Source organism: Rattus norvegicus, chromosome 4 (genome assembly GCF_036323735.1).
Source record: "Rattus norvegicus strain BN/NHsdMcwi chromosome 4, GRCr8, whole genome shotgun sequence".
NCBI lineage: Eukaryota > Metazoa > Chordata > Mammalia > Rodentia > Muridae > Rattus > Rattus norvegicus.
The window spans coordinates 86706380-86734298 of NC_086022.1; the positions used below are offsets into that span (position 1 = coordinate 86706380).

The 27919-nt window shown below is 38.4% G+C and overlaps 1 protein-coding gene across 9 annotated transcripts in view; it reads right to left on the minus strand.

The window, feature by feature from the left end:
- Pde1c (phosphodiesterase 1C) overlaps positions 1–27919 on the minus strand; it is a 479074-nt gene that overhangs the window by 77306 nt on the left and 373849 nt on the right. For all 9 annotated transcript variants that reach the window (XM_008762922.4, XM_039108434.2, NM_031078.2 and 6 more), the window contains 6 exon segments: positions 23060–23176; positions 20802–20942; positions 10452–10552; positions 7943–8071; positions 2708–2809; positions 1533–1653 (listed from right to left, as the gene is read on the minus strand). In XM_008762922.4, the coding sequence (XP_008761144.2) occupies positions 1533–1653; positions 2708–2809; positions 7943–8071; positions 10452–10552; positions 20802–20942; positions 23060–23176 (711 nt within the window).

The following is a 27919-nucleotide window of genomic DNA, read 5'->3' on the forward strand; positions in this document are numbered from 1 at the left end:
AAATCTCATATAATGCAAAAGGCAAGATAATCAAAAGGGTGATCTTATTAGTCCTGGGCACCAAACCAATTGGAATCAAATCTCCAATGGACAGTTTCAGGGTTTTGTGACTGTTAACTCCAGCTCTACTTACTGGCACACTATGTGCAATTAGAAAAAAAATACATACAGAAATTATTGTGCTATTATTTTCCCATTCAAACAAGCATAGTAAAAGTAAGAGTGTCAGCATCATTTTATGTCCCAAGCCCAGGATAACTACTATGTTCCACAGCTAATGTGATGGAGACTTAATTTTCAAAGTCATATGTTAATAGTATTTAGAGGCAAAGCCTTTGGGAGGTAAAATGGATAATATAAGATCATGAGGATGGCTCTCTCATGATTACACGATTACATTAGTTAATACCCCTTGAAGGTGTCAGTAACTTTAAAGTAGAAAGACCAGAGTTAGCACACTTGCCCCGTGATGCTCCCACCCTGTTAAGATGCAATAAGGAGCTGCATTGGGTGTTGATGTAGGCTAATGGGTTCCTAGGCTCCAAAGCCATGATTTAAGTAAATCTCTATTGTTTATAAATTATCCTGCCTCAGGTATGGTATTATAGCAGCAGATAATAAACTTAGGCTCAGAGAAAAAGCCTATCCTAAGTCAGTTGAGGGAATAATGGGGACATATGATAGTGAGTATTGATATATGGGGGCTAGGGTCCTCAAAACCTATGTTGTATTCTCCCCTTTGCGAATGATCAAGAATGAGCTGAGTTCATTTACTGATATGAACTAAGAATAACTTAAGTCTATAATCTTCATAGACTGACCTGAGGTCTCATGTCTTAAACCAGGTGTCTGTGTAGCAGCTCTTGTCAAGGGGAGGCCAGCAGCTGTGTCAGACCAGAGAACCAAGCCTAAGCCTGAAGACCTCTGTCTTGGTGCTGTGCACTTGTTTTGGTTCTCTCATTCTGTTATATGTACACATTTGCATTTGTCTTAAAGCAATGTAAGCTCATTCAAGACTGTCTGTTCTTAGAGATCACATGACTCTGGATTGAAGATGCAGCTACATTTAAATGCACTTGAACAATAATTCCTGGTGATTTCTTGACTCCAATTTGCCACATATTTGTTTTGAAACATTGTGTCATAGCTCATCCATCAAAAGAGACAACCCATCCCACCCCCAGATAAAAAAGACAAAAAAAGAGATATGAGTCAAAATAACCTTTTTGGTAACTCATTAGGCTAAAAAGGGGTTGGGGGATTAAAATGACAGACAAGAGACTGCCACAAGGAAACACTTTTCTTCATCTAAGCAGAAACACCAAAGACAGAATGCATTTCACAATGTCTTGAGAATCAGAATTCAGATAAAATCCAAACATTACATATACAGAAATAAAACAACTGTGAGAAAGCCCCCCGCCCCTAGAGGAATAACAACGTCCTCTATGGTCCTTGCCAAAGAGGTGCCAAAATATTTGATACTCAAAGTATCGAATACCAGCAATGATGACCAGCAAGACACAAGGTACCTGTCTAAAGAACTCCTCCAGGAGAGACATGGTCCAGCGGTGGTGCAAGTCCCACGCTTTCGCAGGATGACTGATGTCTGCTGTGTGCAGCATGAGGGATAAGGCTTTCGGCTTTTCAATTCTGCAACCCCAACACAGGCAAGCACGTGGTCACCACACACTTCAAATACTGGAGTTCGAACATCTTTAAAATCCCCTCCGTTTACCTTCATCAAACTCACTTGACACTGAGTCGAGGAAACAACTATTTGCTTCTAAGGACTGCCACGATGTTCATGAATGAACATTTCAGCATTTACTGAACAAGGCACTTCTCATTTAACCTATTTTCTTCTGCATTTTTCAGCCAGATTAAAAAAATCTAAACAGTACTTCCTTTTTTTATTAACTTGAGTATTTCTTATTTACATTTCGATTGTTATTCCATTTCCCGGTTTCCGGGCCAACATCCCTCTAACCCCTCCCCCTCCCCTTCTATTTGGGTGTTCCCCTCCCCATCCTCCCCCCATTGCTGCCCTCCCCCCAACAATCACATTCACTGGGGGTTCAGTCTTGGCAGGACCAAGGGCTTCCCCTTCCACTGGTGATCTTACTAGGATATTCATTGCTACCTATGAGGTCAGAGTCCAGGGTCAGTCCATGTATAGTCTTTAGGTAGTGGCTTAGTCCCTGGAAGCTCTGGTTGGTTGGCATTGTTGTTTATATGGGGTCTCGAGTCCCTTCAAGCTCTTCCAGTCCTTTCTCTGATTCCTTCAACGGGGGTCCTGTTCTCAGTTTAGTGGTTTGCTGCTGGCATTCGCCTATGTATTTGCCATATTCTGACTGTGTCTCTCAGGAGAGATCTGCATTCGGCTCCTGTCGGCCTGCACTTCTTTGTTTCATCCATCTTGTCTAATTGGGTGGCTTAAACAGTACTTTCTTTAGTTATCTTTGATCATTTAATTACTAACAGGGAAATGATGCTAATTGGGGCAAACTGGCACCATGTCTTCTATTTACTCTCGTAAGCCTGTAACTTATTGGGAGATGCTGTATGATGTTCAAGCTCTGTGTTCCAGACATGACTACTTTCTGAGATAACCCAACCATTAACCTGAAGGTGATATGTTATCTACATATAACATGTTCAGATTTGAGTTCAAAGCCCTGTGAGAACATGATGTCACACAACTCACGCTTCTGGTTGCTGCAGGGCTGTCTTCATGGCTTTGATTTGTTGGAAATGACAGGACATATCTGTGGCCATTACCATCTCGATTACCAAAGTTCGAAACTCCCTTTTGGGGACACCCGTGGAGAAAAGGCATGAAAGCAAAGAAAACAAAAATCCAAGTTAGTTTTGCAACATTTGGTCAAAATCAGTTAATTGTTTCAGACATTTCAAATCTAATGTTAGTCTTTGCAGTGGTAAGAACTAAAGAATGATTTATTAAGAATATAATACGGGGCTGGAGAGATGGCTCAGAGGTTAAGAGCACTGACTGTTCTAGAGGTCCTGAGTTCAATTCCCGGCAAGCACATGGTGGCTCCCAACCATCTGTAATGGGATCTGATGCCCTCTTCCAGTGCGTCTGAACACAACAGTGTGTAAAATCATATAAATTTTAAAAAAAGAAGAAGAATATGATACCAGGGATAGAGATCTTGCTCAGTGGTTAAGAGCATTTAATATTCTTTCAGAGCTGAGTTCAATTCTAAGCAACCACATCAGTTAGATCACCTCTTACCTATTTTACTCAAGAGCATAAGCACGTGCGCGCACACACACACACACACACACACACACACACACACACACACACACACATACACACACACACACACACACACATACACACACACACACACGAACACACACAATATACAAATAAAATGAATGTTTAGAACAGAATATGATATATCTGTCATTTGGAGAATTAAACTACAGGGAAAGTTACGGTGGTGCTGAAATGTGAGTTAAAGGGTTTGCTTCTCAGATGGGCATCCATTTAGCAGCTGATGGCTATGTGGTTTATTCCACACGTGTTTAGAGCACAATAAATCTTCTCTGAGTATCTGTGTGCTCCTCTCTTTATGGACCGTTTGCAGAATGACTGTTTAGCATCACATATTTGACAAGTGTGTTAAAGTTCTAGCTTTTTTTTTCCTTGCCTGCTGTTAGCTTTTAACTCTGGCCTTCTACTGTGTATGCAGTAGTGTCTCAGTGTGATTTTGATTTGAATTTTTGGCCAATTACTATGTACTTTGACCATTTGAATATCAATTCTTAGGAAACCATGTTTCAATTATTTTCACGTTTTAAAATAAGGTTTTACTTATTCCTGAATTGTCTAGGTACATTATGCTTCTGGATACTAAACTGCAGTAGAATATGCACAGTATACACACTTTTCTGGTTTTGTAGTTTATATCAGTTCCAAAAAGTTTAATTACATCAATTATATCAATTCTAAACACTTTAATTTTCATTAAGTCAAATTTATTATTTTTTAAATATGATTTTCACCTTTGGTGTTCTAAGAATCCTGAAGGTATTGCTGTGCCTTGATGTAATATTCTTGCCACTGTTACCACCATGTTGGGAACAAACCCAGAATGCCTACCACTGGTTGCAACCCAGTAGTAGGCATTCTGAACCAAGGAGCTATGTTCTATTCTTCAGTTTGGAACTTTCCCAGTTGACCTATTTCAGCCTACCTAGGTTTTGTGCTCTGTTTTATGAGAAAGTTTGAGTTGAGTTTTGAGTATAGTTTGAGGTAAGAGTCAAAGTTAACTATTTTCCATAGATAACCAATTGTCTTAACACCATTTGCTGGAGATACTTTCCCCATTGATGTGACATAACACCTTTGTCAAGAATCAAGGAGTGAAGAATCTGGAGAGATTTCTCAGTGATACAGTGCTTGGCAGGCAAACATAAGGATCTGTGTGCTGGGTGTAACAAGACATGTTTGTAACCTATCACTGAGGGAAGAGGGAGCAGGACAAAAGGATCCTTAAGGCTTGCTGTCCAGACAGTACTACTAAGTGAACTTCACAGGTTCAAGGAAGGCTGCTGACTTAAAAAAATCAAAAAGCTGTTGTACTGTAGAGCTCTATTGAGGAGGACATCTAACATTGACCTCTGACCTTCACACTAAAGAACTTTTAATTAGTATACAAAGTGACAGCTTTCAGTATGGTCCTATGTACATGATTGTCATTGTTCTTAGATTATTTCCCCTTGTTGCTCTTCCCTCCTCTCTCGAAGGAGACATCATTCTACTTTTATGTCATGTATTATTTATTTAATCTAGATTCTGTAGACTGGAGAAAAGTCTAATATCTACTTTTCTGAGTAGATATTTCATTCTTCTTTGTGGCTGAATAAAACTCCACCATAGGAGCTAGCAAGATGTCTCAGTGGCTGAAGGCACTTGCCCCCAAGTCTAGTTATCTGAGTTTGATTCCCATGGGGGAAGAAGCAAACATGGTGCACTGTGGCATGCAAGCCCTCAGCACCCTTCCCACCAAGATGGATGTCTAGATGAATCATAGCTTGACTCTTGTGAACATGGTCTCAGATAAAGATTAGTGTGCAGGTGTCTCAGTGCTATTCTCATGTATTTCAAAGGAGTAGGAGAGATGAGTCATATACTTGTTTTGTTTTTAGTTTTCCTAGAAATCTTCACACTGACTTCAGGAATTTTAAATGTAATTTCCTAATGGCTAGCTGCTAGCCTATCATGTTTTTATATTAACTTCATCTTTATTAGCCTTATGCAATTCATTTACAGGTTTAGTAGCTGCAATAATAGTCTTAAGATTTCATTTGTTAACAGAAACACTTTATACAAATAGTATAAGATTAGGCGCCCTAATCTTGTTCCCAGACTTCAGAGGAAAGTTGAGCATTTCACCATGAACACTGATGTTACCCAGGTGCCCTGTATCTCTCTGGAGATGCTGTATGCTCTCTTTTGTTTCTTATTTGAAGAGAGTTCATATTTGATAAGTAATGTTGTTTTTCAAGTTTTGAGGATATACCCAGTGAAATGACCATGTTATTTATTTTTGTAGATATTTTGTGGGTTTGTTTTTGTTTCTTTTTGCTTGCTTGCTTATAGCTTTTTAAATAAATGTCTTACTCAATGGCACTTGCTAGCCTGACATAGCTCAGTCTGGATTCCAGCTCTGGATCCTCCTGCCTCAGTCTCCAGTGTGATGGTATTATAGGTGTGTAACAAAAACATTTAGCTTTCTTTGCTTGCTCATTTGCTCTTAATATGGTGAATTATTTTATTTATTTCTGAGTGCTAAATTAACCTTGAGGTCTCAGGATAAATTCTCCCTAGTTGTCAAGGTTCTTTGATGTTATAAACACAGACACACACACACACACACACACACACACACACACACACACACCCCACAAACATATATATGAAAATTTCATTATAAAATTTCCACTTGTTTGTAAGACAGTGCTTCCTGTACCCAACTGGCTGTGACCTCTCTATGTAGGGGTAGACAAACTTGAAATTTTCATCCTCCTGTGTCCAGTTTCTTAGTGCTAGGATTACATGTATGCACTATAAATTCAATTTTATACAGGACTAAGTACCAAAGCCAGGGCTTCTTCAAGGCTAGGCAAAAACTCTACCAATTGAGCTACATCCTCAGCCTTGAAATTAACTTCAATATTTATGAAAGTTAAAAAGACTAGGGTCATAATGCATTTGGGGCCAATGATATAATTAAGTCAAAAGCCTCAACAGACTCAAGGTTCAGGAAGGAGGAGAGAATTTGATCTTATCTGGGAGAGGGGGAGTCTTTATTGCATTTGGTATAACCATTGGCTCCTCAGATTAGGCCTGCTTCTATTAGGAATAACAGTCTGCTTTACTGGGTCCACTCTTTTATAAGTTAGCTTCAACTAAAAACAGATTCATAGAAAGATCTTGAATATTCTACAAAGAAATATCGAGGCTCAGTGTGGCCCAATTGACTGATACAAATCTAGCCACACTACCCATAGCAGGATCTTCGTATAACTCTATTTTAAATGTAAATACTTAACTAGGATTGATATATTTATGTTCATTGGGATCTACTGGTCCCCAATATTCATTTTGTGATTGTTTCATAAATGAATGGTGTTTAAAATTATGTGGATTAGAAATGAACTAGAAAGTAATTGCTTCTTTCAAAAGTTTACAGATAATTTATAGATAATACTGTTATGATCTCTTTTTTGTTTTGAAAAAGACTTTGTTAGAGAGAACACACGAAGACAGAAGATTCCTCCTGTAAAGATTTTTGACAGGAACCTCAATTGTTTTAATAGATACAGTAATATTAAAATTATCTGCTATGTCTTAGGTGAGGTTTTATAAATTTTATTTTGCAAAATATTTCTCATTTTAATCAAAACTGTCAAACATGTTAAATATTATTATATTTTCTTATATATTCTTACATATTTGAAATACATAGACTCTGATAGTGGTAATATATATTCTAGCTCAGTTATGTTAGATGTTTACCAATTTTGTTGCTTTTTCAAAGAACTAGATATTAGTTTTATAAATAGGTATCAGATATTAGTTCAAAGAACTAGCTACTAGATATTCAACATTTTCTGTTGTTTTCAATTTTATGGGTTTCTTCAGTGAGATGGTTATTTCTGCCCTCATGAAATTACTATTCTTACTCTAGCTTCCCACAGTTACTGTGTTTATTTATTTCCACTAAGATGCTCTGATATCTCAAATACAGGATGCTTTACGTGTCTTCTTAATATTTTATTTCTTTGAGATACAGTGGCAAGAGGCACAGGTATAGACAGTGAATGCACAAATACACCTCAGTAAACTTATTTTCAAGGGACTAATTTGACTGTGTTTACATTAACTCACCCATGTGGTTTGAATCACTTGGTTTTATAATATATTAGTCAGAGATTATATTCAAACGATTTAAGCTATTCCTATTATTTGTGGTCCTATTATTTATACACAATCACCTATAATGCAGGGTTAAAGACAAACAAGGATGCCTGTGTTTGTGTGTGGATTTGCTTTAAGGTCAACAGATCTGTCTTATTCCAGGCTGCAGAAGTTCAGCTGCTCTGACCAACTGGGGACAGAAAGAGCAAAGGAAGCTGAAGATCACCCCAGAAAGAAAACAGAATATCACTTGTTTTTGGACAAAATTGTATCCAAACAAAAGAAGAAAATATAAAAACAAAACTAAAGCCAGAAGTGGTACATCTACTCTTCATAAAGATGTGATAGGCCATGTTAGCAAGCTTTGGGGCTTTTTGTGAGAGAGCAGAGTCAAGCTTAGATGAGGTGTCTTTCCTCAACAGCAACACACCCCATCTGTCCACATTCCCCTTTGTGGCTTCCAAATCTGTCACCTCATATTACCTCCAGTCATCCTTTGAGAGGTTGACCAGAATATTCATCTCTTCATCTTCCTGGAGAAGACGGTAGGCTGCACTCAAGTGGTGGTTCTCCAGTACAGATCTGTCATTGTACAGGATAGCTGGATCCGACCTGAACAGAGAGAAACACAAACTCCTTCAGGATGAGACATAGCTGAGATCCCTTTGGCTTACTCTGACGGGTTATGGTGTGTTGTCACTCTTTCCTGTGTTTAGAAATGATCTTTTGGGTCACCAATAGCACAAACTAACATCACACATTATCAGTAGATACAAGTGAGGCACTTTACTATAAATATGTGGATGTGCCATGTGTGATACCCAGCCTGAGCATGCTGAAACCTGCTTTATAGCCAGACCTCAATTACCTGCACCAGTCACAAGAGTGACTTCTTAAAATGTCAGTGTGTTAAACTTCCTTAGTATTTTTAGAATAGCTTTAATCTTTAAATTTGCGTTTAATTCATTGAATCCCCTGGTGAATTTATTTTAGTTGTAATTCTCAAAGTACATATCACCTCATGACTACTATCTGCACGCTGCCTCCATAACTTGATCTTAAATTGCTTTTCTTTTTTTTTTTGTATTTACAGGTTGTTATTAATGTTCTTTTTTTTTATTAACTTGAGTATTTCTTATATACATTTTGAGTGTTATTCCCTTTCCCGGTTTCCGGGCAAACATCCCCCTCCCTCCTCCCCTTCTTTATGGGTATTCCCCTCCCCATCCTCCCCCATTGCCGCCCTCCCCCCAACAATCTAGTTCACTGGGAGTTCAGTCTTAGCAGGACCCAGGGCTTCCCCTTCCACTGGTGCTCTTACTAGGATATTCATTGCTACCTATGAGGTCAGAGTCCAGGGTCAGTCCATGTATAGTCTTTAGGTAGTGGCTTAGTCCCTGGAAGCTCTGGTTGCTTGGCATTGTTGTACTTTTGGGGTCTCGAGCCCCTTCAAGCTCTTCCAGTTCTTTCTCTGATTCCTTCAACGGGGGTCCTATTCTCAGTTCAGTGGTTTGCTGCTGGCATTCGCCTCTGTGTTTGCTGTATTCTGGCTGTGTCTCTCGGGAGAGATCTACATCCGGCTCCTATCGGCCTGCACTTCTTTGCTTCATCCATCTTGTCTAATTGGATGGCTGTATATGTATGGGCCACATGTGGGACAGGCTCTGAATGGGTGTTCCTTCTGTGTCTGTTTTAATCTTTGCCTCTCTCTTCCCTGCCAAGGGTATTCTTGTTCCCCTTTTAAAGAAGGAGTGAAGCATTCACATTTTGATCATCCGTCTTGAGTTTCATTTGCTTTTCTATAGAAGTGTCACATTTCACTTTTTTTCTCAGAAAGGGCACTGTGGCTATAGATAAGAAGTGTCAGAGCTCCAGAGCAACGTCACAGGACTATAGTAGAAGTAACAGTCCTTCTGATAACAAGACTGATACTCCTGAAGATAAGGTCTACCTACTGTTAACCAAACCATGGCCTAAGTCTAGAATACCTTCAAAGTCTTAGGCTTAACACTTTGTCTATCAAAGGAGAAGGGCTCTAGCCACAGTTTTCTAAACAGGGATGGCTTGTGCTCAGGTGAACTGGACAAAGCTTTGCTGAGTGCCAATGTATCAATATTTTAATTCCATTCCAAAGTTAGATATTGGGAGATGTCTATTTTGTGGCATTAAACTCCTATTTACCTCCTGTGATTTACAGGTTTTCCGTGGGTTGACTGGACTTGTTCTGGGTCTCCAAACAAGCTTCTGGCAATTGCCCTACCCACCCCTCTTCCTTAGGCAAGTATGAATCATTGTAGTCTCTGTTCTCTAAGTTTCTATCTGGTCTTCTGGGAATCCGCCTAAATTTAAAGAACTTGAAACAGATGACAAAAATATGCTTCGAGCAGCCCAGACCACTCTACTTGGGGAGAAGCAATGAGGAGTGAAAAGAATAGCTTAAGTCCTTTACTTTACTTCCACTCCCTCTTCTAACCACAGCACAGAAAATATTCTCTTCTGTATGTCATGGGATGAGAAGGAAAGAGATGAGAGCATTGAGGAAGAGAGTAATATCCCACCAGATGGTCAGAGACCAGAGGGTAAGAAAGCATCAGTATTGTTAACATAACTGAAGCTCTTCAATGATTATCTGAGCTTAGTGACATCATTTACATGACACCTGGGGCTCTATGCACCTGTACCACACCCATTAGAAACCAGTAGGGTAGGAACAGAACATACATAAATAATGAGCAAACATTACCATAGTGAAGAAAGGGGGACCCACTCCAGATCTGAATAAAATATGAGAAATAGCAGCAGGTAGTTTTCTTTTTAAATGCTGTGTGTTCAATGAAGCTGCCCAGGCTTGTATCTTGTTTATAAATTAAACTTTCCTAAATTCAACATAGAGCTACCACATAAAAGGAAAATGACAGGCTCATACCTCATTGTCATCTAAAATTATATCCCTGCCCCCTTCTGCCTGTTTTACAAACATTTCAACCCTCACCGAGTCTGAATGTGGAAATTGTTGGTAGTTCCAGTATGTTCATAGTCATGGATGGCAGCCGAGAAGATTATTGCAAAGATCTCCAGCTCCGTCAGCCAGTTCTGAAAGGGAGATTCATGGCAATCAGATCATCTCTCTTCTTCAGACCTTTCAGCACACATACAATACACCCACACTTCTGCCTTCTACCCTGCAGCTGTTTACTACCACCAATCAAGAAGTAGTATGGGCTTTTCCTCATAGAGGAGACTGTGAATTTGTGGTGTGTACACAACATGTGAGAGAACTATTTCTCTGATCTGAGTTTCCAGAAAGGCAGTGACAGTCAACATGAAGCACTTTTAAATGTCCTCACCATATATTCCTCCAACTTTAAAATAAAATCCTTATTTCTCTTTCCTTTCCTCTTTCTCACCTTCCCCTTCCAGTGAGAAAAAAATCAACACAATACTCTTTCTTTTTCATACAGACATCATTAAATATTTAACACAATATCAAGCACTAAGCGTAAAAAACACTAATGTCTGACTATGGGAGAAATGTCCTTTACGGTGTGCATAGACACATGTGTAGAGAAAAGACACTTTTCTTCCTTGTGTAAACTGATGTTTGCAGGGCATGATTCTAATCAAACTCATGGTTCAATAGTTTCTGAAATCTGTCCTAAAGTAGCAGAATTAGCAACATCTGGAAGTTTCTACAAATATAAGCAAATTCTCTGGCTCTACCTAATCCCAGTGAATCAGACTCTATAAATTATGGCTCAGCAATCTTTACTCTATCAAGTCTCCCAGATAATCCTGATATACATAGGGGCTTAAAAACCACTCTGTTCTTGGATGTTCCCTTAACTGAGTCCCACTGAATGGACCCCATGACTTGCAGATGTACCCCCTTGGACCCTGACATCCCAGTATAGACAGAATAACCTTCAGGACTCATAGGACACCCACTCATACTCTCTGCTCAATTACATCACTGGTTGAATTGATGTTTACCACATTCTTTATGGTTATTCCAAGCCCTCTTGATTGGTTTCAGCCATTACAATTTCTTGATCAGATGTGATATAAACCAATTAAATATGAACAATGACATATGAAGTTGGCATTTCTATAGAACCCAAGTTGAATGCATTGTATAGTTACAGACACCATGGCTGTCAAAACATATGTGACAACTGTGAATCCACAGAGATCTGTAAAACTTTATCATCTCCACTCTGTGTCCTGTGTAGTTTGATCTGTACTTAGTCTCCAGTTGGTGGCACTGTTGGAAAGGTTTGGGAGGAGTGGCCTTGTTTGGGAAGGTCTGGGAGGAAGTAGTCAGTGGAGGTGAGCTTCAAGAGTTTAAAGACTTGCACCATTTCTGGCTGCTCTAAAGCTTGCTGCTGTGCCTCCGTTCTGCTCTCGTGGACTCACCCCCAAGAACAATAAGCCAAAAAACTGGCTCTTTAAGTTGACTCTGGTTGTCTTGTCAAAGAATCAGAAGAGTAACTAATGCACTTTGAGTATTTTTATGGTCCCACTTCACTTTAAACAAAAGGAAGTCAAGTTTTCAGAGGGCTGGTGAGAGACAAAGTGGGAACTCAAATCACCCAACTTAGAAAAAAAAAGCACACAGTGAGTACATGAGATATATTTGCATGGCTTATGTTCATACGAAGTGGTTAATAATAATCATACACATTTTGTAGTTCTCCACTTTAAGTGTTTCTTTCAAATGATTGTTAATTTTGGTTGCTAACTAAGGAAAATACTGAAAATGATTGTAATCTATGAAAAAAATGACTTCGTTAAGGTAAAGAATAAGGGGTGGGGGGACAGTTCGGTTTTAACAAATATTTCTAGTAAATATTTATAGCATGAAATTCCAAAAAAATACTATCTTTTACCTACTAAAAATATCCCTGAAAATTACAAATAGAGGTTCAAGGAATAAAAATAAATAAAAAGGAAAGAAGGGAGAATGGAAGGAAGAAAGAAAGAAAGAAAGAAAGAAAGAAAGAAAGAAAGAAAGAAAAGACTAAGAAAAAATTACTGAAATGAGATGAAAAGGCTATGCAGATGCACAGTGAAAGTGCATGCTGCCAAGCCTAAGGACAAGAGTTCAATCTCTGAGACGCACAAAGGGGACTTCCTCACATGTACACACAGTGGCACATGTCATTTTTCCTGCATGTATGTTTGTGCAGCACATGCACATTCTTCCCATAGAAGCAAGAAGAGGCCATCAGACTGAATTACAGAGATTGTGAGTCATCATACAGATGCCAGAAATAACCTGGGTCCTCTGGAAGAGCACCCCATGCTCTTCACCATTGAGCCATCTCTCAGGCCCCTGTATCCTTTTCTTAAATGTAGAAACTCATGTATCTTTACACATCCATGAAGAAACTAGTTGGGCAGCTGCACTGAAAGTTAGACAATTGGTCATGTGCCAAGTCATACTTTTGGTTAAATTTCAATTATCTATATTCTATATTTATTTAATTTTGTGTAAACTTATGTATGTTTAACATCATAGTATACCTCTTCTTGATATTGTTAACATATATCACATTTTTCTTTTTTTTTCTTGATAAAGGGTCTCACACCAAAGTTCAAACTCACTATGTCATCTAGTCTGGCTCTGAACGCACAGCAATCTTTCTTTCTTAGCCTCCTGAGTGCTAGAATTACAGGCTTACACCTCTGCACCTCTCTATACCGATACCTTTGCTTCCCTAACACCCTATTGTCATGTATCTGTTTTTGAGCCATTCCCTGTATACAAGTCTTATTCTAGAGCCATACAAAGTCAATGTCATGTTTTAAAATATGATGGTGGATGGGAAATTATCATAGCGCTTAAGTAAATCCAAGTCACAAAACATTAGTAGTCCAGGCAGCAGAAAGCCCTGAAAAAGAATACTTCCCACATTACAAATATCAGACACACTTCCTTCCCACCCAGATATACCATTGGCTATTCTTAGTTATCACTTAGCTTCTCATAAACCCAAAGAGCAAGGGATCAAACAGGCACAGAGCAAAACCTAACCTGTACTTTAGAAACTAAAGCCAGAGCCTTGCAATGATCAGCACACTTACTGGCTTGGGGATAAGAAGCAGGGAAAATGATATCTGGAAGAAAAGGGGAGGGACATAAAACAGTTTCACAAAGTCCAGACATCAGTGATGGGGAGAGAGTGACATGGAGGAGGACTTTCAGAAGACGTGTCCACTTGAGCCAAGGAATTAGTTCCTGGCCTGAGTGAGCAACAGGACAGACTAAGGGCTCTGAAACAGCAGGCATTAAAAGCCGGAGTGAGTGAGGTCTGCAAACCAATTCAACAGTCAGTAGTGTTTATGTCCCAGAGAGCAGCAGAGCCAGCCCAACAGTCTGGGAAGAACATTTATCTGAATAGAGAGGAAGAATGAAAGGTTCTTAGAGCATGTGTGAATAGCACGGAAGTAGAAGCCATGGGACTTAGAACTGAATGTACGATAATGGATAAAAAGAAGTTATAGTCAAGAGAACAACAGATTATGCACAGCCTCCCAACACTGCACCAGTACCAAACACTCCCTGGGTGAGAACGACGGCATCCTTGGTAAGAGTCAAAACAGAAAAGGTGGAAGAAGACATTATGAGGAATATTGGGATTCGTATTTAATATAACTCAAATTTCCTTGTCGTTTCCAACTTAACTACTGTAAATGCAGAGATTTTAAGTCAAAATATAAGCGATCAGAAACTTAAGTTCCAAAGCCATTTTTGTCCCAGAATTATCTGACTGATTTTTTTTCTTGTCTTCCAAATTCATCTGTCACAGACAATTCACTGACAGAGCTTCCTTGACACCAGGAGGTGGTATATTTTGAACTATGGCTTGTGTGGCTCAAAAATGCTGTGTGCTTAGGTATGTGGGTGGGTGAGAAGAATTGTGTACCACAGAGGAAATCTGAAGGAAACAGACATGGGTCAATTTCCACTTCTGCAGGATACATTACTCTAAGTTGTGATTCTGCTGTATGAGCAGCAGCTTCTATTTTTACATTATTTTCTATTTGTACCTTCACAAACCAATACTGAAAGATAGTAGAGAGAGAGAGAGAGAGAGAGAGAGAGAGAGAGAGAGAGAGAGAGAGAAGGAAGCAAGAAACAAGAAGCAAGCAATAGGTCATAGAGAGAAGGACAAGCAGATAAAGTGTTTGTAATATAAACACAAAGGCCGGAGTTCTGTTCCCAGCACCACAAGAAAAGTCATGTATGGTGCCTGTAATCCCAGGCCTAGAGAGATGAAAAGAGACAGAGCCCTGGGGCTCACTGGCCAGTCAATTTATCCTAATCGTCAACAGGAGATTCTGTCTCAAAGACAACGTATATAGGACCCAATGAAGAACATCTGAGGTTGTCTTCTGTCTTTTGTCTGCCCATACACACACACACATGTCCCTGCACATGCACATGTACATACATACATACATACATACATACATACATACATACATACATACATACACTGCAAATAAATAAGCACAGTACATCGTTGGATGTGACACCGTTGATGCACATTAGTGTTAACTCGTATTAGCATAAATGTTTCAGAGTCTTTCTGTAACTGTTTGATTCATATTGATATACTGTGGGAAACTGTGCATGATCGGTATGATAATATGCTGACTAGATGAGCTCAGAGCACTAGTTAGCTTCTGCTTCAGCCTGCACTACATTACCTTCTAGTACACACCCATGAGGATTAGGACATATGAGGAGTTCTCTTTCCTTAAAGATAACTGGAGAATTATGGTCAAATACTTCAATGCCTGACCATAGAAGTCAAACCCAGGGGCGACAGAGAGATCAGCTCATTGATAAAGAGAACTTGCTACTTTTGCAGAGGACCTGGATTCTGTTCTCAGCACCCACATGACAGCTCAGAGTTCCCCTATTACTCTGGTTCCAGGAAATATGAGACTTTCTACTAGGTGGACATACATGGGCAGCAGGACTGCACTTGATGTGTGTATGTATAAGCAGTCAAAAATTCATACACATTAAATTAAAAAAAGAATGAATTTCAAGAAAAGAAGTTAGACCTGAGGCCAGTTTGGCTGTGCTACTGTATTAGTTGGCTAGGCCCACCATAACCATAATAAAATACCAAAGAAACTTAGTTTTCAGGGATAGAGCAGTTTCCTCAGACTGAGAACTGATTTACAGGAACCTGTATTTTATTGTAGATGCTAAGGTCTATTTGATTAAACATTTAAGAAGACAATGAGCAGTAGTTACTTTTGCTAGGTTTCCATTACTGTATCATCTTAGAAAGAAAAAAGGTGGATTTTGAGTCATGGATTCAAAGGTTTGAGCCCACGCCTGGTGGACAGCTGGTTAGAGGTGATAGTACACCATGTAGCAGGACAAAGCTGTGCCCCTAATGGAAGAGCAAGGGGTCAGGATTGAAGAGGAAGCAAATTCTGAGTCTCCATGTAAAGGACACCAATTCTACTTCTGTGAGCTCTGACCTTACTATCCCATGACTTCTCAAGTCCTCACGACCTAATACTATCACCACAAGGTGGTTTAACCAATTGCCAGCTTACCACAGTAAGTGCTCAATAAACCTTTGAGTGTATGGTTTGAAACTGAAAATCCATTATTGTATGTCTAATTTTCTCATTTTATTTCTAGAGCTTTGCAAACATGTTAGCATTAGTGAAATAAGAACTACCTTCCTGTTATATATAATTTCTTTCTGAAACTGCCTTATCTTACATAGCAAATATACCTTTTATATGAATTTCAGACTTGGGTTATCAAGTTACCCATTAATTTTTAAAATTGGATTAATATCTATTATTTTGAGGAAAATTGCCATCTATATCATATAATGGTTTCCTATTTAATGCGCAACATATTACTGCACTCATTTAAATGTTAGATTTGAGCTCTTGGAGTTTTACAGTTTTCTCTCTTCAGTTCTCTTTATAGACGATCCTACATTTTTAATCATGGGTCTCAGTGTGGACATGTCTGTATCTGTTCCATGTCTTCACAGGTAAGACTTAATGTGTGCTCTTCTGCTTCAGTCCTCATCATCACGAGTCTGTTTTGGTGTAGACATCTGTTTTCCTCCATGTTTTCATGAAATTATCATTTCATATGGTTGTTGGTCTGAGTAGAAACTCTGTTATCACAATAAACAAGTTCTCTTTGATTTTGGAATGGCGTCTTAATAGTATCTTTTTAAAATGAACCATTTGATAAAAATTAAAAAAAATAATGGCTTTGAGGGACATTCTAAAATAATCAGGTATTAATATATTTTAAATTGATGGATAAAATACTCAATATTTTTGATTATTTATAGCTATCTTTAAGGTAAAATCTTTCTCACATTTCAGAAAGGAGGAAATCTGCGTACACAGACTCAAGTGTTTTATCACTGGTCATAATATCTAATAACCATTAAGCAGGGATTTTTTCAAACAGGGATTTATGTCTAGAATATCTAGCCCCAAGGCCCACTCCTTCCACTGTGTTCCAAATTTAATTCAGTGAGCTACTAACTGAGCCACTGTACAGAAAAGGCATCTGTGTATTAGGTTGTAGCTGCTTGTCAGGCCTGAACAGTCTTACGTTCACAGGCCTATAGAGAGCTGTGAGAACAGATTGCCATTCTCTTGACCCACAAAATCATGGAAATCAAGATGTTCAAATCTTTGTTTATTTTCATTTTGAAACATTCACAAATGTCTCAGGCCATCAATTGTGTGCATATCCAAAGTGCAGCCAGCATCTGAAAGGTATCATGCTAAAGGAGCTGTGAGAGCTGATCCTGTGATGGTTTTACTTTTTCCTTTTTTCTTTGTTTTAGTTTTTCTAAGAGATCAGTGGAAAAATACTTAGTGTCAGTTCATAGAATAGTCCAAGAATCAATACCAGTGGAGTCAGAAGCTGTGTGCAAGTCCAAACAGTGGAGCTGGACTTGTGGTCACTGATCCACAAACAGAGCTCAATTTTTGCAGAGTGTACTCAAAGGTGTAGACAGCACATGAGAATTAATGGGGTTACATATAGATTCCTAGTTGCTGCATATACCCAAGTTAAGAAGACATGTGCCAAACATATAGCACTCATGGTCACATTAACCCAGGCCACACTGAGATGATCCTCACTGAGAGGGAACAAACTGTTCCTAAGACGGAGGAGAGGACTTCACAGGAGAAGAGATGCCCCAGTGCAAGCTGTAGAAACAAAAATTCGACGCATTATAAATTCAAATAGAAGCCAAAAACTGATTTCTATAGGTGTTCTATAGGTAATCTCAATGTGGAAATGCATGGAAAGCTGTTGTGATAAATATTAAAAAAGAAGTCACCAACCCACGCTATTGCCGGCGCTGATGAGTCACATGGCACCTGTGGGGTATTTTCATCTCAGTCAAACTTGGCCCAGGGCTCTCAAACCATCTTCACCCAACTCTCTAAGTTCCCAATTTCCATCCCACACTACCTCTTGCTACTCTCTGATGCGGTCTCTCCACCTCCATGGCTAAGCCCATCAGTGGCCATCCATCTAGCTCTCAAGGTGAATCAGTCATGCCAGTACCATACAGAGACCATTTAACTCAAGGCTCTCTTGCTGAGGACTCTGCTCCCATTCCCAGCATCCTGATAAAATCAAAACTCTAGAAGCTTTCAATTTTTCAATTGGATTTATATCAGTAAATTCTCACTCTGTAAAATGTTCACACAATAAACTCAGAGCCAATTAATACTGATATAAACTGCCCACCTAGATAAGACAAATTGTCATGTAATTATCCATCCCTTATAAGATTGTCATACCTCCCTGTGGTGATGTAAAGCCACATGGGGGTGGGTCATCCTTCTCTTCCTCTATCTTCATTTCTCCTCTCCTTCTCCCCTTTCTTCTGTCTTTCAAAAACTCTGCCCCCACCTTTCTTTTTCACTGCCCAATCACAGGCCTTGCCTTATCTTGTGCCTGCCCTTATCTGCATATATACATCAATCCATATTTCACCCTTTCTGTCTAATTAAAAAAAAAGAACTTTTCTCTCAGGTATAAGCTGAGCAAAACTATTACCATTCTGTAATTTATAAAGTATAAGGTATACCTAACAACTAGATCATCATTTTTGTCAAATAGAACACTCTTTTATCTAATCCTAACTTAAGAAAAGCTGAAAATTAATATTTTATGTCCTGGCTAGTTTGTATACACTATCTAATTAAATATGTTTTCTCAATATTAAATAGCCTGGGTAGGCTATGAGACTATAATTCATCTTCAACTCCACCAGAAATCAGAGATTGACCAATACCATCTGAAAATATAGGAAGTCTAACATGACTTCCAGAACTGAGACAAGTTGTAGAGACAACTGCCTACCTATACAATCCCCTGTTAGCCAAACACAAGAGTATCACTCTTCAGCCTTCTGGCCCAGGATCATCTGACAGACCTTTGTAACACAAAAGTTTGAAGGGCTGATTATTCTGACTTGGCAGAGATTATCAGTCAACTATTTTGTATAGTGTATCCTTTTGTGGACAGTATTTTGTCTGTAAATGAAATAGGCAATTTCTGCCCAGTGCCTACCTATCCACTTTCATTTTCATCTTTTTTCTCTTATTCTGATCTATAACTTCCCATGTCTTCAATTCTAGTGTTTCTTCTAGGCCACATTGCCAAGTCTTAAATTTCTCTTTCTGTTGTTCATGCTGTGCTATAATTTTCTGTATCTTCTATCCTAAGCCATGTTTACATAATCTTAGCTTCTTTTTATGTTATAATTCTGATATTACGGCCTTATTTTGATTTGTTAGCTTTAGTAAATTATCTTCTAGACTTTGCTTCCAAACTTTATCTCTATCTCCTTGCTGTCCAGTGTGATCTATGAATCGACGAATTATTTTTTCTAGAGTCTCTTCATTGTTTGGGGATTTTCTCTGTACTACTAAATCTATGCACATTATAATCAATGGCTTATATGGAGGTAAAGAAAGGAAAGTAGGCTGGATGGATGATTCAGTGGACAAAGGTGCTTCCTGATGACTCTTTTGTTTTCCCCAAAGAACAGAAAGAAGATGTTTAATAAAAGTATTTCAAATGCTAGAATTTTTCAACAGCAATTCAAAACCATCAAAAATATATTTAAAAATCATTTTCCAAATATTTTCCATAGTGATTAATTATATATATTTGTATGTAGCACTTATATAATAATAATTTTATAGGCTACTTATAAAGATAATACTATAGGAACCATACGTAACTAAAATTTTCATCAAATTACCCTTACTGGTAGAAAGCATATATGTAAAAAATATACTTATGGTACAATACAATTATACTTGACAAGTAATAAATATTATAATTATACCAGCATGTAGATATTATCTCATGCTTCTATTCATGTATGTGGTATATTATTTAATTTACCCACATTTCTCTAAGGATTTGCTTGCATGTATATTTCTGATACTAGCTAGTGAATACACTGAAGACTTGGGTTATAATCTTTTTCTTTTTATATCTCCTTTAAGATTTGGGCTTTGACAGAAATTAAATGAACATGAAATTGATCAGAACCTTTCTTTTTTTTTTCTATGTTGCTTCCTAGCATGTTTAGTCAAAATTAGCTATATTTTTTCTTCTTTTCTGGTCTCTGCAAGGTAGAGATAACTGGTTCCTACAAACTGTTTTCTAACATCTACATGCCTATTGTAGTGCATTATAATGCTCTCATACTCATGCAGAAGAAGTAAAGAAACAAAATAAAAAGTTAAAAAATCAAAAGCACAATTAACTTGAACAAACCAGTTAATAAAATGAATTATAGAAAAGACATCTGAATTGATCTAAAGAACTTAAAGGTTGAATCATAATAATATTTCAAGTGATTCAAAGTAAAGATTGACTCTTTAAAAACTGCATAAGATGTAAATAACCAGAGTGCTTCTGAAAAAGACCTAATAGTTTAAGTCAAATATGAGTTTGAGTAATGGTGGACAAATCTACTGAATATAATTTCAAATTAATTGACAGATGTCATAACTCAAGATGATCACCTCTATAGGTGGTAATATGTACTTAGTTCTAGTAAATATTTTTTAATTGGTCATGATTGATTTTAATGGGCCCAGAACAAGTAAGAACATCACATAGAACCCCCAGGCTCTCCATAAGGATCAGAGGAGCACTGCAGAGCACCTCAACACTCTCCAGTGTGATCAGGAGATGTTGAGTTCACAAGGCAATGCATTCACTCTGGGCTCACCCTCATCATAGCTGGAGCACCCTCCAACACAAATACGAGTCCCCATCTGTACTTACTGCTACTCCCGTCTTATAAAGGAGGTAATGCACAGTCTGTGTGACATCGGCGGCATGCATCAGGTTATGGTAAGGATTTTTGTGCTTGCTGTAACCAACTTCAAGGGCCTCCACAAATGAGACAAGTGCAGAAATGGGTATCTGAAAGAGAATAGTAAACTTCACTCACTCCGGACAGGATTATCTTATGAGAAACACTAAGGTCCCTGCTTTGCTTATTTTGAGGGCTGTTGTAGATCACAGGAGGAAGCCACAATGCTCCATAGTTAATAAAATTCTCTGGTGAAACTGTTAGATACTTAGAAGTCTAACACTAGTTCCCTGTGTGAAGAACAATCAGTCTTACAAATTGCCAAAGAACTATATAGATTCATCTTTAATACATTTTGTTTAAAAAATAAACTAGGGGATTTTCATGTGTATGCATGCAACCCTATTAAGGGTGACTCCTAAAGTTCCATATTTCTTTATCCTTTATTTGTTTTAGCCTTTTTCTCCAATCCTAAGAGGGAGTAGATGTTATGCAGGACCTCAATGTCATAAACTGTGGAGGAACTTACAGAACTGCTAAGCACTGTGACTTATGTGATCTTTAACCATTTGTAATAGTTCATCAACAGAAGGTATCATTCTGAACTGCAAGTCACTCATTATGTAGATTATTGGGTGACTAAAACAAACAAAATAGCCTGTTCCTCTCCCATACACACTGACTACCATATCACGTTTCTCCATATTTCAAATGCACATAATGATACCTTTTAAAGAGCACGGCTTTGAAGAAATTACACCAGTGACAGCTTACATCTGTTTCACAATGATTTTACAACCTATTTTTTGTATCGCTTACGTTTTCTAACAAGTGAATTAAGTATGCTACCTATTTTTCTTAAGACATAGAGATGTGCATGTTTTCTCAGAACTACCAGTCTATCAGAACAATATTTTCAACTGCCTTGATTGCTTTACAAGATCAAATATATGAAATATACACAGCTCACTTTCCCACTTTATGTACAAATAAGAGGGCCCTCTAAATATTTAGCATGTTAGTTGTGAGATTATTGCTATGAATTGAGATAAAATCCCTAGTCCAAGGCTGCAGGTTATGGGGAGGGTCTATGTCCCTAGAGACTAACAAGATTCAAAAGAAAAGCTAAGGGAATTCAACTATAATAACCATAATGAGTCTCTTACATTCTGTTCATCAGGGGATTTTTAAAAACTCAACTATGCCCTTTAGTTGTAGAATTCCCAGGGAAGAGAAAAGAGGATTTCTACAAGTTCAAAGCCAGCTAGGGTTATTTTTCAAGATCCTTTCTTATGAAACTAAAGTAAGTAAGCACTGTTTATTGTTATTCAAACTAAAGATCCAGGGAACCTGGGGCCTTTGGATGTTGTGGGGAATCTATGAACCGGTGAGAAGCTAAGCATGGGTGTACATACAGCCTTTATTCTGAGAAAAGTGTCCCCAGCACCTATGTTTTCTTGAAGGCTTCTTATGTAGGCACAAGGTAGGACAAACAACACTGATGTAAGAGTTATTTTTGGTGTGTAGAAAGCACATGCTTCAATACAGCCCTTAAGAAAGTGATAGATATTTTCTGTCCACAGATCAACATTTGTGCATAAAACAACCTGCATTTTCCAGAGACACAGCCACACAATGATTGGAGTCTGAGAAAATCAATTGGATAAGGGTTCCCTTGAGGTTCTGGCCTGATTGCTGCAGTGTACAGTGTGCAGTGTGGTGGCTGAGAGACTGACCCTGGAGATGATTTATTCTCCTTATTTAAAGCAAGGAATTAATCTGAAGCATAGGTGGTTGGGAAATACCAGTGCTCTGGCATGGATGATAAGTGGGAGTTTGGTGTGAATGAGGCATGAGGTAGGGGAAAGTTTATAGAAGCTGTTGAACTTACTCTGTCCCCATTGCTATCGTTCTGCTAAGACTGATCAGTAGTGCACATAATTATTATGAAATGAGATTGGTAGGCAGCACCTATGGGAGACTCAGCTACTGCAGGCACTGCTTCTAAGAAGATGGGTCTCCAGTCTCTGCCTTCAGCAAGATTCACCAGTCAGTATGCAAAGGAAAGAGACCTCCAGAAATAAGAAACCACAGTCCCACCAGAATCATGTCCACAGTTGCCCACAGCAATTTCCTATCTACTTAGAGGGATTTCCTTCATCTTGACATTGAAGTCACATAAGGATGGACACGCACATGCAGTTTATCTTTTCAATGAGGTGCTGACCTTAAAACGGCTGATCAAGTCATAACGTGTGAGTAATTCATAGAAAATGAACTTCAAAGCATGATCTCCACTGGCCTCATTGAGGGAAAAGACATCGAAGGACCATGTGTCCACATCCTGCAGGACAGAGCAGGGAGAAAGCACTATTAGTTCACATCACTTATGAACTGCTAATTGATCCATGGTAGAGAGCTTCTATAGCCCACACTTACAATTAAACAGCTCAAGACTCTAAAGTCTCTCAGTTGCTTTCTAGTGTGGTAATATAAGAACATTTACTGTTCAAAATATCAAAGACATTTACTATCTACAGAAATATTGACAGGCATTATGGCTGGTAAAAAATAAGTAATTTATCAAACACTTCTTAGGTGGTATTAGTAGTTATATTGTACAGATGAGAAAATGGACAGTTACCTAATTCCTCAAAGCCGATTGGAAGCAGATACTTGGGACACAAGTGGAAAAAGACACATACGCCTTTCAAACCAAGGCTTCCTCTCAGACTCCTTCATTCAATCCCATTAGCTACTAGTCTGAGTTCAAACTAGCTAGGGCATATAACTCATCTTAACTCTCTCCATTCCACTACCATCTGCTGGGGGTCCACCCTGGTGGGGGGGTCTTCTTTCTTGTAGGTTCTTCTTGAGGCAGCAGAGGGGAAAGAGAGTCGGCATGGGATAAGGCTTTGTCTTATGAGATAATTAGGGTTGCTGTATAATAATAAAAAGTTTACTTATCTAAGTCTACTATGCTATTGTAACTGATTTACTTATCTATGCCTACTTTACTATGCTATGCTATTGTAGCTGACCCATCTTCTGTGTTCCTCTGAGGCCAGAAACTGCAGGCCCTAGAACTTAGCACCTCTTTTTAAAACATCAGGAGATAAAGGAAAGGATTAATTGCTAGAGACTTTCCCTTTTTGTCCCTACAACTCTTGCTTTTCAGGCTAGGGGGAAGTTTGGAGCAACAAACGTCTATTGAACCAAGAGAAGTGAATAGTGCTTTCAGAATAAAAAGCTTTTACATAGGCAAATATGCATAAACTTATATAAGTTCATATACAGATTCATTAATGTGCATTTATACATTTCCACTCACACTAGTTGGGATAAGCTTACATGCATTCTGACAATTACATTCTTACACATACACATGCATACTTTCTCACAGTCACATACTTACACATACATCCATACTTACATATGCATATGGAGCAAAAGACCAAGCACTGGTGCAGAAAGAACTCACTCATTTTGGATGAAAAATGAGCTCCAAACTTTATTGCATAGAGAAAGAAAAAGCTTCTACCCTTTTAATGCTAAATGAATTAAACCCAAGTTTGTAAGAAAAAATCTTGTTCCTTTTAATAAGACTAAGTCTGTCTTGTTATTAAGAAATGACTTGTTCTGTCCCATGGAAAGGAGAAACCTGCCAGCTCCTTCTGCTCTCTGCAGCTTCTTCTTTTTATCCTCTTTCCCCCCACATTCTGCACATTGCTCTCTTATGCTACCTATAGCCTCTAAGTTATTCCACTCTGCATTCTCCTTCTAATATTATTCTCTCTTCCTGCTCTGAGGCCACAATAATGTTCTTACTCTCAATGCCTTTTCTCCCAATGCTATCTATGCCTATACTTTTAAGTTCTTGAGCTCAGTTCTTTCTAAAAAGTGTTCTGTCTAAAAACTTCTGCTCAGCTCAGTTCCTCTCTCAGCTCAGTTCTTCTTAACCCAGTCCTGACTCTTCTCTTTGTCCTCAGCACTTAAACATCTTTCAGAATATTTGATCACATGTTACAAAGTTCATCACAAGTTCAGACAAAAAAATCAAATCATAAATCAAAATAGAAGTTTACAACAGAGAATGTTTACATGCAAATCCATTAGGAGTAATTATCTGGCTAAACATCCATCACTTGTCTCAGCTCTACAGGTTCACTGAAGGTTTAAAACCATAACTAAGTTATCAGTGAAGTTTTGTATAGATAAACCCAGTCAATATTTTATCCTCTGTTCTAGAACCTATAACAAATCATTAGTTCCCTTTTTATGACCTTTGGTTAATTGTTTACAACCTCTTGGAATGTGCTCTGAGTAGGAGAAAGTCTAGTTACCAAGAGCGATTAACTGGTGACACTTGGGAGACTGGCAGAGTTCTCACTGCAGTTTTGACAATCATAAAAAGACTTAATAGCAGTTCCACTATAAAAGAGCTTAATAATCACTGTTATAATTTTAGGAATTCTTATAGGATCATTATTAAGACTTAAGAAGTCATCTATTTGTCTATATACCATCACTATGAGACAGTACATCTTCATAGACCTGAAGAGATCTGCTCCAAAGGGGTGTGCTATTACTTAATGATTGTTATATGTGTTTAATAATAACAGGAAAAGCATTTTAAGAGAAGGGATCTTTCTTAAAATGAATCCCTTACAGTCTTGCTTAATAAGGGCAAACTAGTCACAGATTATATAATGATCCAAGAGAGGCCATCTCAGGATGATCACCTGCTAGTTATTAGCTTGTCCCATTATGGCTCCTGACAGGCATCCTATGCAATGACATTCTCTGAGCCCAGACCTGACTCATTTAAAAGTGTTCAGAAGCATGTTTTGAGACTGAACATGGAAATGGAATACCAGTTACACTTCAATAGCTAAGCTGAAACCCAAGAGAAAACACTCATTTCATGAACAGTAAAAGGCCTTCTGGAGCCAGGAATATGATAACATATTTCTCTAATTGGTATAGCGTGTTGGTGAAAGAAGTAAATTTAAAACTAAACTGGACACACACCTTATCTGCCACCATGAAATTCCTATTTGTGAAAAAAATACTGGCTGGTGCATAAATGCAAACATTATCCTGTGTGCTTTTAACACAACAATACCAGCCACTTTTGGACATAGTAAACAAATGTGTGTTTAAACCATAGTTAAATCATCAGGGTTTTGGTTTCCTCATTGCAGCGTAGGTATTCCTTTGGTAGTTAAAGGATGTATGTTGACTTTCTCTTGATAACACAGACCCATAAGAGATCACAAAGACTGGAAGCTGTGGCCTGGACAGTACCTCAGGCATCAGAAAAGGATGAGTATGAAAGGCTCAGCGTATCCTAAGATGGCCCTGCAATCCCATCTCTGTGCTCCTGTCTCACTAACCCTTCCAACCATCATGGTTAAGACCACTGGGGATTCTCTCATGGAAGCCAAACTTGATATAAAGATTAAAAAAAACATACCAAAGGATCTCAGTTGGATTGTTTCTATTTAAACTTGGTGGCAAACTCACTTCCTTTAGCAATAATTACCCTTCCATTAAAATAATTAAAGCTGTCGTGTAAAGTATTAATTCACAGTTCTCAAATTCCCCAACTCTAGAAAAAGTTATACTTTCCCCAGTGTTACACAAGACAGCCTGGGAGAGACAAAAAGTCCAGTGTCACATGGTGGTAGAACTACTTAATAATCTCACTGGCAACCTTTCATGTGACCCCACTGCCTACAGATGACACTGGTAAATCCAATCAATCCATTCTCTGATTCATAGGGTACATTTCCAAAGTACTCAATGAGGACCGAGGTCATAGATGTTAAAATTTACTCACAACCTAGAGCTTTGCTTGAGTTTCATAATTAGAGTGTTATGAGTCACAGCCATGGTCTGAACCAATCATGAGGAAGACATTGACAGCTGCAGGAAGTGTGGATGGCAGTGGGTATTCACTCAGGGCCTTCATGTCAAGGAAATCCTTACTGTTAGTCTTGTATTTTATTCTTACGCCAAGCCATTAGGGAGTCGCTGAAAGTACTAATTGTGGAGGTTGTAGGCTTCTGAAGAATCCAGAGCCTGGAATTTACATTTTAAGTGCCTTAAACATGCTCTTTCTTTTATCAAATTTAGCCCAGAGACAATTCCAGTCAATATAGAGAGCATCCCAGTTAGCACAGCCTACAGGAAACTGGAAACTGCTTACTTCCTCCCATTTAAAGTTTATCCAAGGGGCTGATTCCTGAGTTACAGGACACATGTTCTAAAGAACAGGTCATTTCTGTGCATCTAGAACCCTACCCCAAAGACTAGAGATATGGTGAAATTAGAAGCTAATATAAATGGAGACGGTACCAAGAGTGACATGCAACCCAGTCAAAATCTGGACCATCAGTTGTTAAGTATTCTCTTACTTCAATGTCATTCTATGCCATGTTCATGCATTGACATGACAATATGGTTGTTAGTCAACTGAATTTTCTCAGTCCTTGAGAGCTTTTTGGAATGAGAAGAAATCAGTAGTTATTTCCACATGAGCTCCAGCAGCTCAGTGCAAATAACCTCTTCCCCGATAGACAAAGAAGGAGACTCTGACTCTATGCTCTCCAATCCACTTGCTAATAAAAGACAAGTGAAGGACAGACAACCAGAAAGATATTACATTGTAGAAAGGACTTGAGCCTTCTTGACCAACAATGGGGTCAAAGGCAAAAGCTTTGGCCTTAATGCACACATATACATCAGCAGACATATGAAGGGCAGTCATTTGGAGCAAGCTGGTCCCTGCTCTGACTACTCCAAGTGTTTTTCTCTCAGGCCACATAGACTTCCGAGAGTTTGTTTTCCAAAGGTATCAAATAATTGTTTGTCCAGATAACAAGTTGATACAGTTTTTACTTTTCAGTTATTCATAAAAAAAAAGATGCCAGTTTGGAAGATATACTCTCATAAAGAGCCCACTATCAGTGAACTTATCTGTGTTTGTGACAAAGGCAGAAATAAAGGTTTAAATCGGCTTCTAATGCTCCTAAGAGTTATGTTGAATGTTTCAGTTCAATTATGAAAATCAATGCAATTGCAT